This window comes from Centruroides sculpturatus, unplaced genomic scaffold, assembly GCF_000671375.1.
Source record: "Centruroides sculpturatus isolate CEXI.00-Female unplaced genomic scaffold, Cexi_2.0 scaffold165, whole genome shotgun sequence".
Classification (NCBI taxonomy): domain Eukaryota; kingdom Metazoa; phylum Arthropoda; class Arachnida; order Scorpiones; family Buthidae; genus Centruroides; species Centruroides sculpturatus.
The window spans coordinates 843,699-858,525 of NW_019384429.1; the positions used below are offsets into that span (position 1 = coordinate 843,699).

General features: G+C 32.8%; 1 protein-coding gene across 1 annotated transcript; it reads left to right on the forward strand.

Annotated features, from left to right (window-relative positions):
• The first annotated feature begins 175 nt into the window (after positions 1–175).
• LOC111619668 (general transcription factor II-I repeat domain-containing protein 2-like) lies at positions 176–1,767 on the forward strand. The gene is made up of 2 exons (XM_023361433.1): positions 176–1,332; positions 1,662–1,767. The coding sequence occupies exons 1-2, from the start codon at positions 176–178 to the stop codon at positions 1,765–1,767; spliced, it is 1,263 nt and encodes a 420-aa protein (XP_023217201.1).
• The last annotated feature ends 13,060 nt before the right edge of the window (positions 1,768–14,827 follow it).

Genomic DNA, 14,827 nt, shown 5'->3' on the forward strand with positions numbered 1-14,827 from the left:
AAGTGTGGACTAACAAGTACTGTTTTGTGCAACAGAACAACAGCATTATTTGCCTCTTGTGCAATGGAACAATAGCAGTGCCAAAAGAATTCAACCTGAAGCGACATCATGAAAGCCAATACAAGGATTTCCTTCTGCAAGGTACGGAACGCGAATGGAAAATTGAATTGTTACAATGATCACTAATCAGCCAACAAAATGTGTTCAAGAAACAATCTGGAGAATTGGATGCAGCTGTCAAAGCCAGCCTAGAAATATCTGCTTTAATAGCCAAGAATGGGAAACCTTTCACAATGGCCATATGATAAAAAAGTGTCTTATCATCGCAAGTGAGAAGATGTGTCCTGAGAAGACAAAGTGTTTTCAAATAATCAGTCTTAACCGCATGATGATACAACTGAGAATCTCGAAAACTGCATCAGACATTTCTGGCCAACTTAATATTTTAGTTGCAAACTGTGCTTATTTTTCTTTGGCTGTGAACGAATCCACTGACATATCATCAACAGCACAAGTGATTGTGTTTATTAGAAGTGTTTCACTAGATTTTATTGTGAATGAAGAATTTCTTGGCATGGCATCACTTTCCGGACATACAACTGGTGCTGACTTACTTACTGGTTTATTGAGCATTTGCAACAAATCAGCACTGGACTTTGACAAGCTATCCAGCATTGCCACTGATGGAGCACCATCTATGGTTGGATGTGAGAATGGCATGGTCACCTTGCTGAAAAACCACCTTGGGGACAGGCAAAAGGAGTTAGTCCAGTATCATTGCATAATTCACCAACAGCAACTTTGTGCAAAGAAGCTGGGATTTGAACGTCTGCTGAAAGATGTCTATGATACTGTGAACTTAATCCGCCGTCATGGACTCAACCATCGACTCTTCACATCATTTCTTGAAGAAATAGATGCTGATTATGCTGACCTGCCCACGTATACTGAAGTTCGTTGGCTGAGCAAGGCAACAGTCCTCAAGAGATTTGTGGAGCTATTGGGGCCTATTATCACTTTCCTCAAAGAACGGGGGAACACTACAAGGAATTTGGAGGGACAAAGATGGCAGTGTGATTTAGCTTTCCTTGCTGACATTACTGCTTATCTAAACGACCTTAATTTGAGATTGCAGGGAAAGATGCAACTTGTTTCTCAGTTGACAAGTAACATCAATGCATTTATGACCAAACTATCACTTTTCAAGTCCCACATGCAATCAGAGAACTTTACACACTTTCCACATTGCAAGGCCATGAAAGAGAAATACCCACATATGAAGATGGATTACTCTGACCAAGTTAACACCCTCCTTACATCATTCAATGAGAGGTTTGGTGAATTCCAGAAATACAAGATCTACCTGCAACTTTTTTCAACTCCATTTGATGTGAAAGTGGAAGATGCCCCTCCAGATGTCCAACTTGAGTTGATAGACATCCAGTGCAGTGATGAATTGAAATCACAGTTCCAAAATTCTAATCTCCTACATTCTACAAAAAACTGCCAGATACATCATTTCCAAAACTGAAAGACAATGCTCGATTTTGTGCAAGCATGTTTGGCAGTACCTATGTATGCAAACAGGCATACATAGGTACTGCCAAACAAGTTTGCAAGTTTTCGCTTATGAATTTAAACAAGTGCAAAATACGGAACAGGTTAATCAACAAGAATTTGGAAAATCTGCTGGTTGTTTCAACATCTGTCATTACACCAGACATCAAGAAGATTGCTGCCAGCATCCAATCTCAGCCATTGCATTAATCGCTTGGAGGTCTAGCTCTCAGTCAGTAAACTTAATCCTAATTTGGTCCTTCTTCACAAAAGGTTGTGCATCCCTGCACCACCCGGACCCCGAGAGAGTCTTCGCTTCCAGAAGTATATTAGATTTAGATATAACTTTACTTGGTTAAATACATCACTGACTGGGGACGACTCCTTCGCCCACAGCCATAACGGCACTCAGCAAGCTAACGCAATACCCGGTGAGGTATATATATATATAAATAACTACTACTCACAGCCCGAGTAGTATATAATAAATTACCAAACGATCGCCTAAATATCGGGCTATAATAGATTTTGGAAAAGATTTTCCAAACAATGGTTAATTCTAGACTGGAAATATGAATTCATATAGGGAATTCCTTAGCGCCTGAAGAAGAACCACATTAGGTTCGAAAACATTTGCAAAGTCCTCTGTATTGGAGAAGAAGAATGCCAGTTACAGGCAGTCAAGTTAGGTAATTTATTATTTGTATTGTTCCAGTGTGCGTCGATTAATTATTTATTTATACAAAACAGTAGAGTACAATCAAACTGTACATCAAATCAGTGGCTGCACTACTTTAGAGTAAATGTTTAATGTGATGACCACCAACTTCGACTCATATTGACTAGCTGTGTGTATACAGCACAGCACCAGTGGATGCAAGAGGTGACCTGAAGGACGACAAGCACTAAGTATACAACATCCTGTACACAGGCTCAGATCACTGTAGTTGTGTGTTTACAGTCTTCCATCCGCGGCAATAACATGACGTCAGTGGATGGAAGGGTAGCTACCAAAGTGAAGGGGGTCAAGCACTTCTTACCACTGTAGACACTTTAGTTCAAATTTCCAGCCATAGGTTCCTGATATCAAAACGTTCAAAATTTCATCCTCTACAATCCCCCAAATTTTTACAACGTCATTCTGATACACGCTGTATGTAAAATACATGAATAACTAGCAAAATTAAAATAAAATAAATAACTAACTAACTAAATATGTAAATACAATAAATATGTATAAAATATACAAAAACTACATAACACAATTGCTAAAATAGAGAAGAACACCAAAGTGCCTGCTTCTTTAACTACTTGTCACTTTATTTTATAATATAATATTCAAACTGAACTTGCTCTTCAAGCAGCTGAGATTTTACTGGACTCTAAAATTTATTGCTAATCCTTCTTGGTATGTCTTATATATCTGCCATGCTTCCACATATTTCAAATGCCTCTTGTCCTGGATCTTTTGTATTATTTTAGTCCTTTGCCAATCCACAGTGACTTCTGTCAGGTCTGCTATAACATGCATTGCTAGCGCAGTGACTGGTTGCTCATTCCGCACATTCCTTTTGGGCTCTTTTAGTCTTTCTTTTAAAGATCTCCCTATGGTTCTAATGTACTATAGCTCTTGTTGTCACCTTTCATCTTGTACTGTTATTCTATATACTCCTGGAATCAAGCTAAGGTCTATGTCTTCCTTGTCTGTGTGTAGCATTTGGTATACTCTGGGATTCCTTTTAAAAATTATCTTTTTGTTTGTTGCTGCTCCTATTTCTTTGTAAATATTGCTTAGAGGTGCCACGTATTCCATTACCATGTATTCTTTTATTCTTTCCCACTCATTACCTTCTTTATCATCTATTCTTGTTTTATTAATAATGGCTTTAATCATATTCTGGTAGATACCACACTGCCTAGTTAGTTCTTTGATGTGATCTAATTCTTTAATTCTGTCTTGTGGTTTGCTGCAGTGTGTATACGTTCTCTTTGTAAGTGCCCAGAACGCTGCTATTTTATAACTTGCCGGATCATGAGAGTTCCATGGTATAAACAGCAGGTTATATATTGCCTTTCTGTAAACTATTGTGGCAATTTCCCCTCCTTTCTCTATTTCTATTGCTATGTTTAGAAAATGCATATTTTTGTCATTCTCTTGCTGTAATTTGAACTCTAGGCTGAACTTGTTGGAACTGACATCTCTGATAAATTGTTAGATGTGTGGTTTTTCTTTCCATGTAATCAAGACATTGTCAACATAACATGCATATACCACAAAGTGTGCTGCGTATTTCAGTAAGATTGCTTTTTCTAAAGTCCTTAAGACCATCTCGCATAATGCATCTGCAACAGGGCTTCCCATTACTACTACTCTATGTTGTGTTTATGTAATTCAATTAAAGTTAAAGATCAATGAATATGTAGCAAGATATGTTAGTTCCAATATTTGCTTTTTCATATATATATTGCATTTCCTATCTTGCTCATTATGAAGTGTCTCAAAAACATGGCTCTAGTTTGATTGAAGGATATAAGGCCTTGAAATCTAGTACTGTCATGTAAATTCCTTCTTTTAATTTCATATTTTTCGTTTTTTGCAGCAATTCTAGAGGTGGTTTTATGCTGTAATTGTGTGGAGGCATGCATGCATTAATGAAGTTCTTGAGTAATCTTTCTAGGATTACGATAGGATGGCAGAATTTATCCACCACCAGTCTTATGCTTCTTTCTGGTTTGTGTGTTTTGGCAAATCCGAATAATCTGGGAACTGATGGAGAGGCAATTGTTTTCTTCTTTATTCCAAGCTCTTTAGCCAGTGGTGTGTTAGAAAAGTATTTGACTCTTGTTTGTAGCCACTCTAGAGCACATGGATGGACAGTCTTGCATTATGTTTCTTTTATGTATTTTAATAAAAGCACATTAAATGTAGATCTTTTCATTACCACCATTTCCTTCGATTTGTCGGCTCTTTTAAGTACATTATTATTAAGATTCATCCATTCTTTTACTTTCTCTTATATTTTTCCATATAGTGCTATGGTCTGTTCTGGTATATTATTCCTTTATTTTACATGCCATTTTCAATCTGTATACCTCTTTCTTAATTTCACTTAGCCTTCCAATGCGTGTTCTACATCAGGGATGATCTTTTCGTATGTGAGCTTAGGTTGCGCTACATATTTGGGGCCAAATTTGCATACTTCATTGATACATGGTGGTGGTGTAATGTTGTCCCCAGCATATGATCTTGTGGTCTTGTGGCCTAAGTCTGCTCTGTTGATGCTTCTTTATCCATTCCATTTTCTTATAATCCTTGTGCATTCTTTCCATCACTTTATTCACTAGGTTTATCACCCTTCAGTTGATTTCTTCTAGTAATCATGGCCCTATTTCATACAGCTCATTTTTAAATTAAACCAATTTTTTTATCAAGTAATATTTCCTTCAGTGTGTAGTGTGAATAGCTTTTCTATATATATATATTTTGTGTATATTGGTACAAGTACCATTATAGACTGTATTTATTTATATACGAGCCTGTGCAGACATATAATTTAAAACGTTCCAGAACAAATGTTTATTTAAAAATCAGAATCATTTGATTGTAATGTTCCTAATGAAGGCCTTTCAAAATGGCCAAAAACATTAGATAATTGGATTAAAAGGCTGCATTATAAAGGTTTGTGTGTCTATGCTTGAGTATTAATTAAGTGCAGTTAAAGAAGAATTACTGTTACTTACTGAGATATTTCACAATTCTAACATGCAAGTCTGCAAAATTAAAAGATTTCTAATCATTATAATTTTTGCTTGCAAATATTAATAAAACTGCAACAGGGACACTTCCCTTTATGCTAATAAAGATTATTATTATTAATATTAATAAAACTAAAAATTTTATTTTATAGTACTGTAGTTTTAATTCTAAAATTATTAAAATTAGGAATGCAATGAATAAATTTAATAATGATGTCAACTCATACATGTCCACGGTAGCAGATGAAAATAAAGTTAATGGATCAATGTTGTATATTAACAATATGCATATTTTCTCAAATAAATAAAAAATAAAGAAGAAAGCCTGTAAGATGTTAATAACACAATTTTTTCATATTTTTACTATATGAAGCAATTTGTTGATTATTTTGTACATTCATATTAATATTTTATCTTCACATAATGCAGTTTTGTCATTCAATCGTACTGATCCTTAAAATATCAACACTAAGCAAGCACACACACAAATAGTAACAAAAGAACTTTATTAAAATAAGATCAGAGCTGTCGTCTACATCCTCAGGCTACATCTGGGCAACTCAACAAACTTTTGCGCCTTTTTTCTTTTTTATATCCGTTGCCAGGCAACAACTCGTTAGAAGTGTTGCCAGACTGTGTTCACGATCTTTGGTGCTGGCAGCCACACAGTAATTCCATTGTAGATTTTCTGAATTGCTAAATCAAAATCTCTTGTAGGTAGTTGCAGATAACTTGAATTATGTAAGACTCTCATACAGAACCAAAGTCTGTTTGATTTGAAACATAGCTATTGTTGTTAAGATTCTATTTTAAAAATTTGTTTGTAGTGATTGCAACTTTTGGAAAACATTATCCATGTTGTTTTACGAAGAAGAGTAAGTGGTTCTTCATAAAACAACATGGATAATGTTTGATTTTTTGATACTTTTAAGATCTTACAGGTTGAAAATAAGCAACAAAATAATCATTTACATTTATATTTTACACTAGAAATCCTGTAATGATGTAATCATTTATATAAACAAATGATTATATAATTTCAGGATTTTGTTTTTAAAAATTTCTACCCTTTCTTTTCCACATCATCTTTATTTGCTTTAGTTTTTAAATTTATGTAACAAAATATTAATTGCTTACTATTTTGTGGTGTTATAATTCCTAGGTAATTGGTATATTCTGTCTCTCCATTATTTACAGTTTGAAACTAATTCTAATATGTTCTATAGATTGATATTCACGCGAAATGTTGTATAGTAGAACAAAGAAATCACTGAATTAGGCATTATATGTATGTTTTATCGCAAGTACTTTCGATGAACCTATAGTATCGTCTTCAGGCAAATACAGAAAATTAATAACAACAAACATAAATATTCTGACGAAGAAGAACACCAAGAGGATGTTGTGAAGGAAAGGAACACCACAGGACTTACAAAAAAGTACTTGAGCAAATTACAACCCGCTACGGTTCCAAACAATTATGCTCAAGTGCTGCAAAAATCAAAAACTCAGTTTTATGTGGGAGTCCCTTCTTACTACAATCTTATATATATGCAGCACTTCTATCCTCGACCTGTATAAGCTATCACGCTGTATAAGCGATTAAACAACTATCCTTAGCCTCTGTCATACTTATAACATGGACCTAGATTCACACATGCGCTGCTTTGCATATTATGTATATCACTGCTCGTTCAATTTCGAACACATTTGAATATTTGTTACTTGTTCTTAACGATGTTATCAAAAGTTTTAATTTGAATAATATGCATTCTGTTCTTCTTCCTCAGAATATTTCTGTTCATTCTTATTAATTTTCTGTATTTGCCTGACAATGATGACTATAGGTTTGTCAAAAGTACTTGCGAAAAAACGCACATATAACCCCAAACTCAATGATTTCTCCATCTTACTAATTCTAATATACCTTGAAATTAGTATAGTTTCTTTTACGATGTGAATCCATTATCTACTAAACTTTAATCATGCTTAGTTTGTGCAAACATGTTATAATGCATTCTTACAAATCAAAGTACTTGTAACAATGCTTCACTTTAATTTGAGAGTTCATAATCAAGTGTTCAATTTGGATGAATATAAAAAGTAAAATAATTCTTAATGCAGCATTACCAGATTTTACCAAATTACAAAACTTTCAATTTAAATCATTGATGAATATGGCCATAAAAGAGTCTTTTTAATCCTAGCAATTATAGGGTAAACTTGTATAAACAGAAACTTTATAAAATTAACACAAGACAACAGAAATTGTATAAAAGGCAAAGGACACAGCCTAACATATTCAGGACAGACCACTTCTTGAAAACTTGGTGCCCCATTAGTAGCCACTGACACTAGGTGGGTAAAAATTGTTGTTCTTACATATGATTAAATTCACTATGATAAAGACTAAAAAGAGCTTAAAAGTGATATATCGTATAAAACTTTTATATTAATAATCTTTAAACTGAAGTGGTTGTGGTCATTATATTTTTCAAGCTTTTAGTTATCCAAGATACCATCAGTTCATATTATCTCAGATAATCAGATTCTATTGAAAATATTAAAATTTCTGTTTAACATTTAATTAACAAAAACTCATCTGCAAAGAAGATAAAGATGTAAGTTATTGAAAGAAAGACAAATATATAACAGCTCTTGCTAAATTTGGGGAGAACTAAATTTTTACAATCACTAATTAATGCTAGAGAATAATCAAATGAAACTGTTATTGGTTTTAATAATTATAACAATTTCAACTATTTTTTTCAAACCAAATAAACTTCCATCCTATATGAGAATGTTAGATAATCCAAGTTATCTGCAACTATCTAAAAAAAATTGATTTATTAATTCATAAAATCTAAAATAACAGAAACATCTGCATTACACAAAGATAAAAATATTATTATTATAATTTAAATGTATAAACAATTATTTATTGTGACATCATCACAATGCCGGGCTGCAATTTTTAATCAAATTTTTAATTTATTTCATTTAAAATATATTCTTTCCACCTCAAATTAATACTGTAGTGTCTTGCCCTTGTACACCATACTTTTCTGTTAGCAACAAAGTTGTACCAGTCATCTATTAACTGCTTTTGGGAAAAAATTTTTGAATTGAAATAATTTGACTTCCAGTTTGCATTGGAAGTTCATACACAGTTAATTGGGGCATCCTGTCCCTAAAGTATTCATATATGGCCTTGTCTTTCATCTATCTAATTCCGTTCTCAAGACTAAGGAAAGACAGACAGACAACAGTGGGAATTTATAATTCTACAATTTTTTCAAATAATTGCAGACCAATAAGCAAATTTTCTCATATAGTAAAAATGCAAAAATTTGTTTTATTTTTTAAAAACTTATCAGCATTACTTTTATGAAACTATGCATATCATTATGACACAACAAGGACCCATTAGTTTTATTTTCACTCACTACGTCCAAGCAGGAATGACATTATTGTTCAACCTATCCATTACAGTTTTTTAAATGCTATTTTTATAAAATTACAAGGTGCATTCCATAAATAATGCGACCAAATTCATAAAAAATCATTTATTGAACATATTCATACAATTAGTCAAAAATCTTCGAACCCTCCTGCATCGATACACTTGTGAAGGCGGTGTTTCCGGGCCCAGAAGGCATTCCGGAAGGCCTTCTCCAAAATGTCCTTTAGAGCTGATGTAACATAAGACTTGATGTTTTCAATTGTGTCCCAATGTTTCCCTTTTATGGTCCCTTTTAAGCAAGGAAACAAAAATAAAGGTGGCGGTGGAATCAATGTGGTGTGGATCCTGACCAGGAAATCGTTGATAGTGAAGGTGCTGTGGCTTGGCGCGTTGTCGTGATGAAGTTTCCACGTGGCCTCAATGTCACTTCGGCAGTGCACGACTAGGATTTCAGTCTTTTGAACACTGCCAAGTAGAAAGCTGCATTTACAGTGGTCCCGACAGGTACGAATTCGTGGTGGTTAATGCGTCTGACGTCAAAGAAGACAATTCGGGAGGTTGACGGCCGTCCACTGCAGGGTTCGTCGGCGACCTCCTCTCAGTCATCCTCCAACGACTCGTGCCATCGAAAGACTTGTGATTTGGAGAAGCAATTACTCCCAAAGGCCTTCTGAATTAATGTAAAAGTTTCGTTGGAAGACTTCCCAAGTTTAACGCAAAATTTGATAGCGTAACGTTGCTCCACAAAATGATCCATCGCTCCTTGTTACATTAACTCAAAACGGGGTTCACGGGAACGGATGTCCTCACATGCTGGCAGCTCGGAGGCAAACGAGACCGGGCGAGTTTTGAAGCTATCACCCTACACCACCTAGCACCGCAGGTTAGAACTAGCTACGGCATATCGTCGCGTCGTGAAAAAATTAGTTGCATTATTTATGGAACGTACCTTGTATGTTCCAGAGAATAGATAATTTTAAAACACAAACAAAAATGCTTAACTTAATTGAATATTTTTATTTCACAAAAGAGAACATTATTTTTTTATATTATTACATATATAAACTGTCATTACATTCTTTAAATCAATCAAAAATAAAAGTTAACGAGTAACTCATTACGTACACCGTATAAAAGTAATATTGACAATCTATTACACAAATACTAGACTGAAATTTTATTAATATTCTGTAATTCACATTCACAATAATGCAATATTTGAAAAAAAAACTGAAATTACTAAATTAATGCATTATTATTATTTATTATTATATCTGCCCTATGGGAACTAAGATGTCTGTTTTAAATAAACCCATAAACATAATTCTGAAGGTGTTTATACACTTATAAAAGAGAACAATTAATACCATCAATACATTCTAATTCTGTAAATTATATTCAGAGTCATACCGGTACATCGACAACATAACTAGACCAACTACAGTACAGGCAGCTGCAGAAAATTGTGGGACAGTCTTATCAGGATTTGGGGTTACAGATAATCCCAGGTAAAGAAAATCCGGAGGTCTGCATCCAGAAAATTTTTAAAATATAATACAGTACTATTAAATAATGTATGTACAAAACTGTACAAAAAATATCCAAAATTTAAACATTAAAAATTGATTATTATTTATCTAAAAATCATAAGAATACAGAATTGCATCATTTCGAACGACAGTTCGAAATGATGCAATTCTGTATTCTTATGATAGTTTCGGGACAGACAGTCATAATTTTCCAAGGCGACGGTCTCCCTCTAACTACACGCGCGTCGTTTATTACCATTAATCGAAACATTACAAGCAATTACAATAACCACTTTAGTCGATACTTATACAATATAATTAAGAAAACCGCAAAATGGATAAAAATAAAAAAAATGATGTTTATCACCTTAACCCATTAAACATCATGCACATTGATTTCAGGTACAAAAGTAGCTCGTTTACAGATTGTATTTTAACTGGATAAACTAATTTAAAAACAATCTAAAGCATTAAATTTAGAAAGTGTTTAGAAAGATAATGAAAAACGAAACTGTAAATTTATTCATTTGAATGTATTCTGTACAAGATAGATGATCCGAAAAAAGGGTGTATTTACTTACGCAGAACACTTATAACATTATACAGAATTATATTAAAAATGTTAAAGAATGCGATAAGTCCCTTATCATCACATAAAACATTATTACAGTAGATCCCCCCTATAACACTGTTGATAATTCCGTTTTATACGAATTATACGTTGTACGAGTCACTTAGGTTTTATAAATACGTGTGCCGGGCTGTGAACGGGTCACGTATTTGTAAAATCTAAGTGACTCTTACAACATGGAATTCATATAAAACGGAATTATCAACAGTGTTACAGGGGGGTCGACTGTATTTAAAAAAATAGCGAGGTCTTAAGGAATCATCACGGTTACGATATACAATCTAAAAGCGTTTTTACGTGGAAATATTTGCTAAATAAGTAAAGTTAGGTTTGTTTTATTGATAAACATTTACCTGAATGATCGAATGTCGATAACAAAATGAAAAGGCAATCGTAACTTTTTAATGTGTTTTGACGCACACCCAACATTAACATCGAGCATTGAACTGAAGAGAAAAGCAGACGATCACTCGCCACCTGGTGTCGAAATTAAAAATTCTCAAAAAAAGAAATTCGGCGAAAAGCGTGCAAAAACGTCTCGTCCTTTGTACAAATACCATTATTTCACACAAGATTAACTCAAAATTAAATATATATTTCTTTTTCGAATTTCAAATTTAATCGTCGCCTTATCTATTTAAGTGTAAAAGTTAAATTTTCTTATAATAAACACAATTTAAAAGATAAATTAATAATTATTTCATTTTTAATTACATTAATATTTCGTTAATGCGGTAAAAATGGTTTCGAATAATTTATAAACAAAATTTGAGTCGAATAAATTATTTAAAATAATAAATAAAAGAAATTTAATTTTAAATGACGGCAAAGAAAAATATTCTTACATTCATTTTTAAATATTTCAATATTAATAAACATCAATTCGAGACAAGCTTTTAAAAGTTAATTAAAATGTCCACTTAAAGATAAAAAATGGAATTTAAAAAATTTAAATTAAAATTTGAATAAAGATAAAAGACATTTCATTTTTATTATTAAGTAGCATTGACTCGATTATAAAGTTTAATGGGAAAGAACACGCGAGTGAATTAATTCTTTCGTATGTTAAACGATTTGATTTTGCCAAATTTTAAATAGTAAAAGTTAATTTTTATTATTTTCGACTTGAAGGAAAATAAAATGAATTTATTTCCTTCTTGTCGAAGGGACAAATCGCCATAACCTATTATTATAACTGTAGAGTTGAAGCGAACTGGATCGCATCCTGGAAGCAATAACGTATAAGAGAAGGGCCATTTATCTGTGACGAGTTTGCAGGAGCTCGTATATCGCGTGTTCTTTTAATCTCCTACGTGTCATAAGGTTGTGTTCTAATTGATCTAGTTATAATGAAACGATATTCTTGTTCCATTTATAGATCCGTCACGCAATCGAACACCGTTCGAACCAGGACGTTGCGCTTAAAATCTACATACGCTCATTTTTATTTAAAAATTAAAATCGAATTTTTCATTAAAATATCATAAAAGGTTTATTAATTTTACGTAGTTCTTGAGGCATTCCCGAACGTGTAAAGGTCGAATTTTCTGGTGTGTCTGAATCATTTAAGCTTAAAATTCTAATATAGTTAAATAGATAAGGTTGTTCTGATTGGCGTTACGTTTATTAATAGTTGATGTATATATAAAGATATAAATTTTCCGCACAGGAAATTATATCGATTTTGTATTTCGTGTTAAATACGCTACGAAGATATTCTTGGAATAACGTCGACGTTTAACCGGTTTTTATGCCGTAGATAGACAGAAAGTGTCGCCGATGTTTAGTTGTAACTCTTGTCATTTAAGTAAATTAATCACGTACTAAATGTTCTGCAGGTTTCGCATAGCTCAAAAATAGTTTAAGCGTTATTAATTAGCTTCCTGATTTTTTAATACAGGATAAAATATTGGTTTGATAAAGCTCCACAAGATTTTAAAAACTTTAAATTCAACTTTTCATTAATGAAACAAAATTAACAATAAATATCTCTCTCAATTAAATAAACCGTTGAAGTTGAGAAGCTGCAAAAAATTCCACACGTTAAAAAAATCGAAATTTTTTTTAATCTGCCCTTTTAAGAAAAGTAATCGATACTCGTAATTTAACTTAAAATACAATAAATCAATATATATATGCCGCACCGATAAATTTATTATACAGCTGATATATGTCAAAAGAGTCCAAGTAACTACTTCCTGATTTCTCAAACTGTAGATCGCGGACGAAAATTTGATTCTAAAGATTTGTAGTTTACTAATTAACCATTAATGTTAATTTTTTAGGTTCGTTAGGCGAAAGCGAGTTTATCTTAAAAAATCAATAAAATCAATCGTAAAATTGCCTGGAATTTACGTTTTATTTTAGGGATGTCATAAAATTAGAGAATTTCTGAGTGAGAAAAAATTGTTTAAGATGAGTAAAAAAAAAAAAGAAAAGATCCGGTTTATATTCAGGAACTAAGAAGGTTTTCAATCGACTTACCATTGAAAAGGTCAGAATAAATTTGAGTCTATCGAAACCAGATTTGATGACTTTTCGAGTAAATAACCATCAATTAGCAATTAAATATGACCTATATGTTTCCTTATACACTGTGCAATCGCTATTTTTAAATATTAAAATGAATGTTTATTCATCTCGTGGAGAAATCGGGATCGAGTAATTAAGAATACGAACTCTTAAGTCGAAAGTAGAGCGAGTTAATCTATGTATTTAGTTTCAGTTAAATATCGTGGGCTGTAAGACAGATCGATCGAAGAAAATCGATAAGGAATAATTTGTTTAAATATGACAATCTACGCTCCTGTAATGAAACTGCGTGATCTTACAAGTTAGATCAGATCCAATGTTAACTAAACTCTTTATCGGAATGTGAAAATTCGAGTTTTAACTTTAATAAATTATATAAAACAAGTGAACACTTGTCGTGGATTCGCGCCCGATCCATGGGCTAGCCACGTGAACATCTAAATATAGACCAGTTTCCCATTAAAGTGCTCCCGGTCCTCGTTGGCAGATCGCCCGTGTGTTACATTGTCTTATCCCATCAAACCAAACTATAAAATTATAGATGCAACCAGCTTGCGATATAGATATAAATATTACTACAGTATTTTAACTTGTATATTGATAAAAGCATATTTGAGTTGTACGGTTTGAGGGTTGTAGTGTGTAAAGATGAGATTTTTATTAATTTTATTAATTATATATATTTCTTTATCAAATTGATATAATTTTAAAACATGAAAATTATGTAATTAAAATTTGCAAATACATAATATATGCAAATACTGTACATAGGCCTAAATATTTATAAATACGTACGCAGTCCTGCAGAATTTTTATGAATTGTTTAAAAATGCAATTTTTCTAATTTGCATACATCCGAGTAAAAACAATTTCCCCCTAACTTTACTTATTATTTTAATTTTATTAAATACATCATTAATTAATAATTAACTATTTAAAACGGTCATAATTATCATAACTGAATATTAGGAGAGGCCGATGGTCGAGACACCGTAGCTGCTCTGGGGATCCGGAATCGAATCCCAAAAGTTTTTAGGGCGATCTGTCCCAGATATGTGGGGCCTCGTCTCTCTCTAGCTGGCCTCTCCCATTGTAGGCCTGTCCAAATTCGTAATGGGTATGATTCAAAAGCCCTTTTATTACGTAGGACGGAAACTACAAGTTCGGATATTGAAAAAAAGAAAACATTTTAAGCTGGTAAAATTACACAAAGAACAATATACGAGTATATATATAATTTTTAAATCAAAAATGAAATCTTTCGTGTGACAAAACTTGTTGCCTTTTCTGTTAACAAATGCAGTGAAATATAAAGGTTGGTGACGTTCGTATCTTTATTTTATATAATTAGCTGCACTG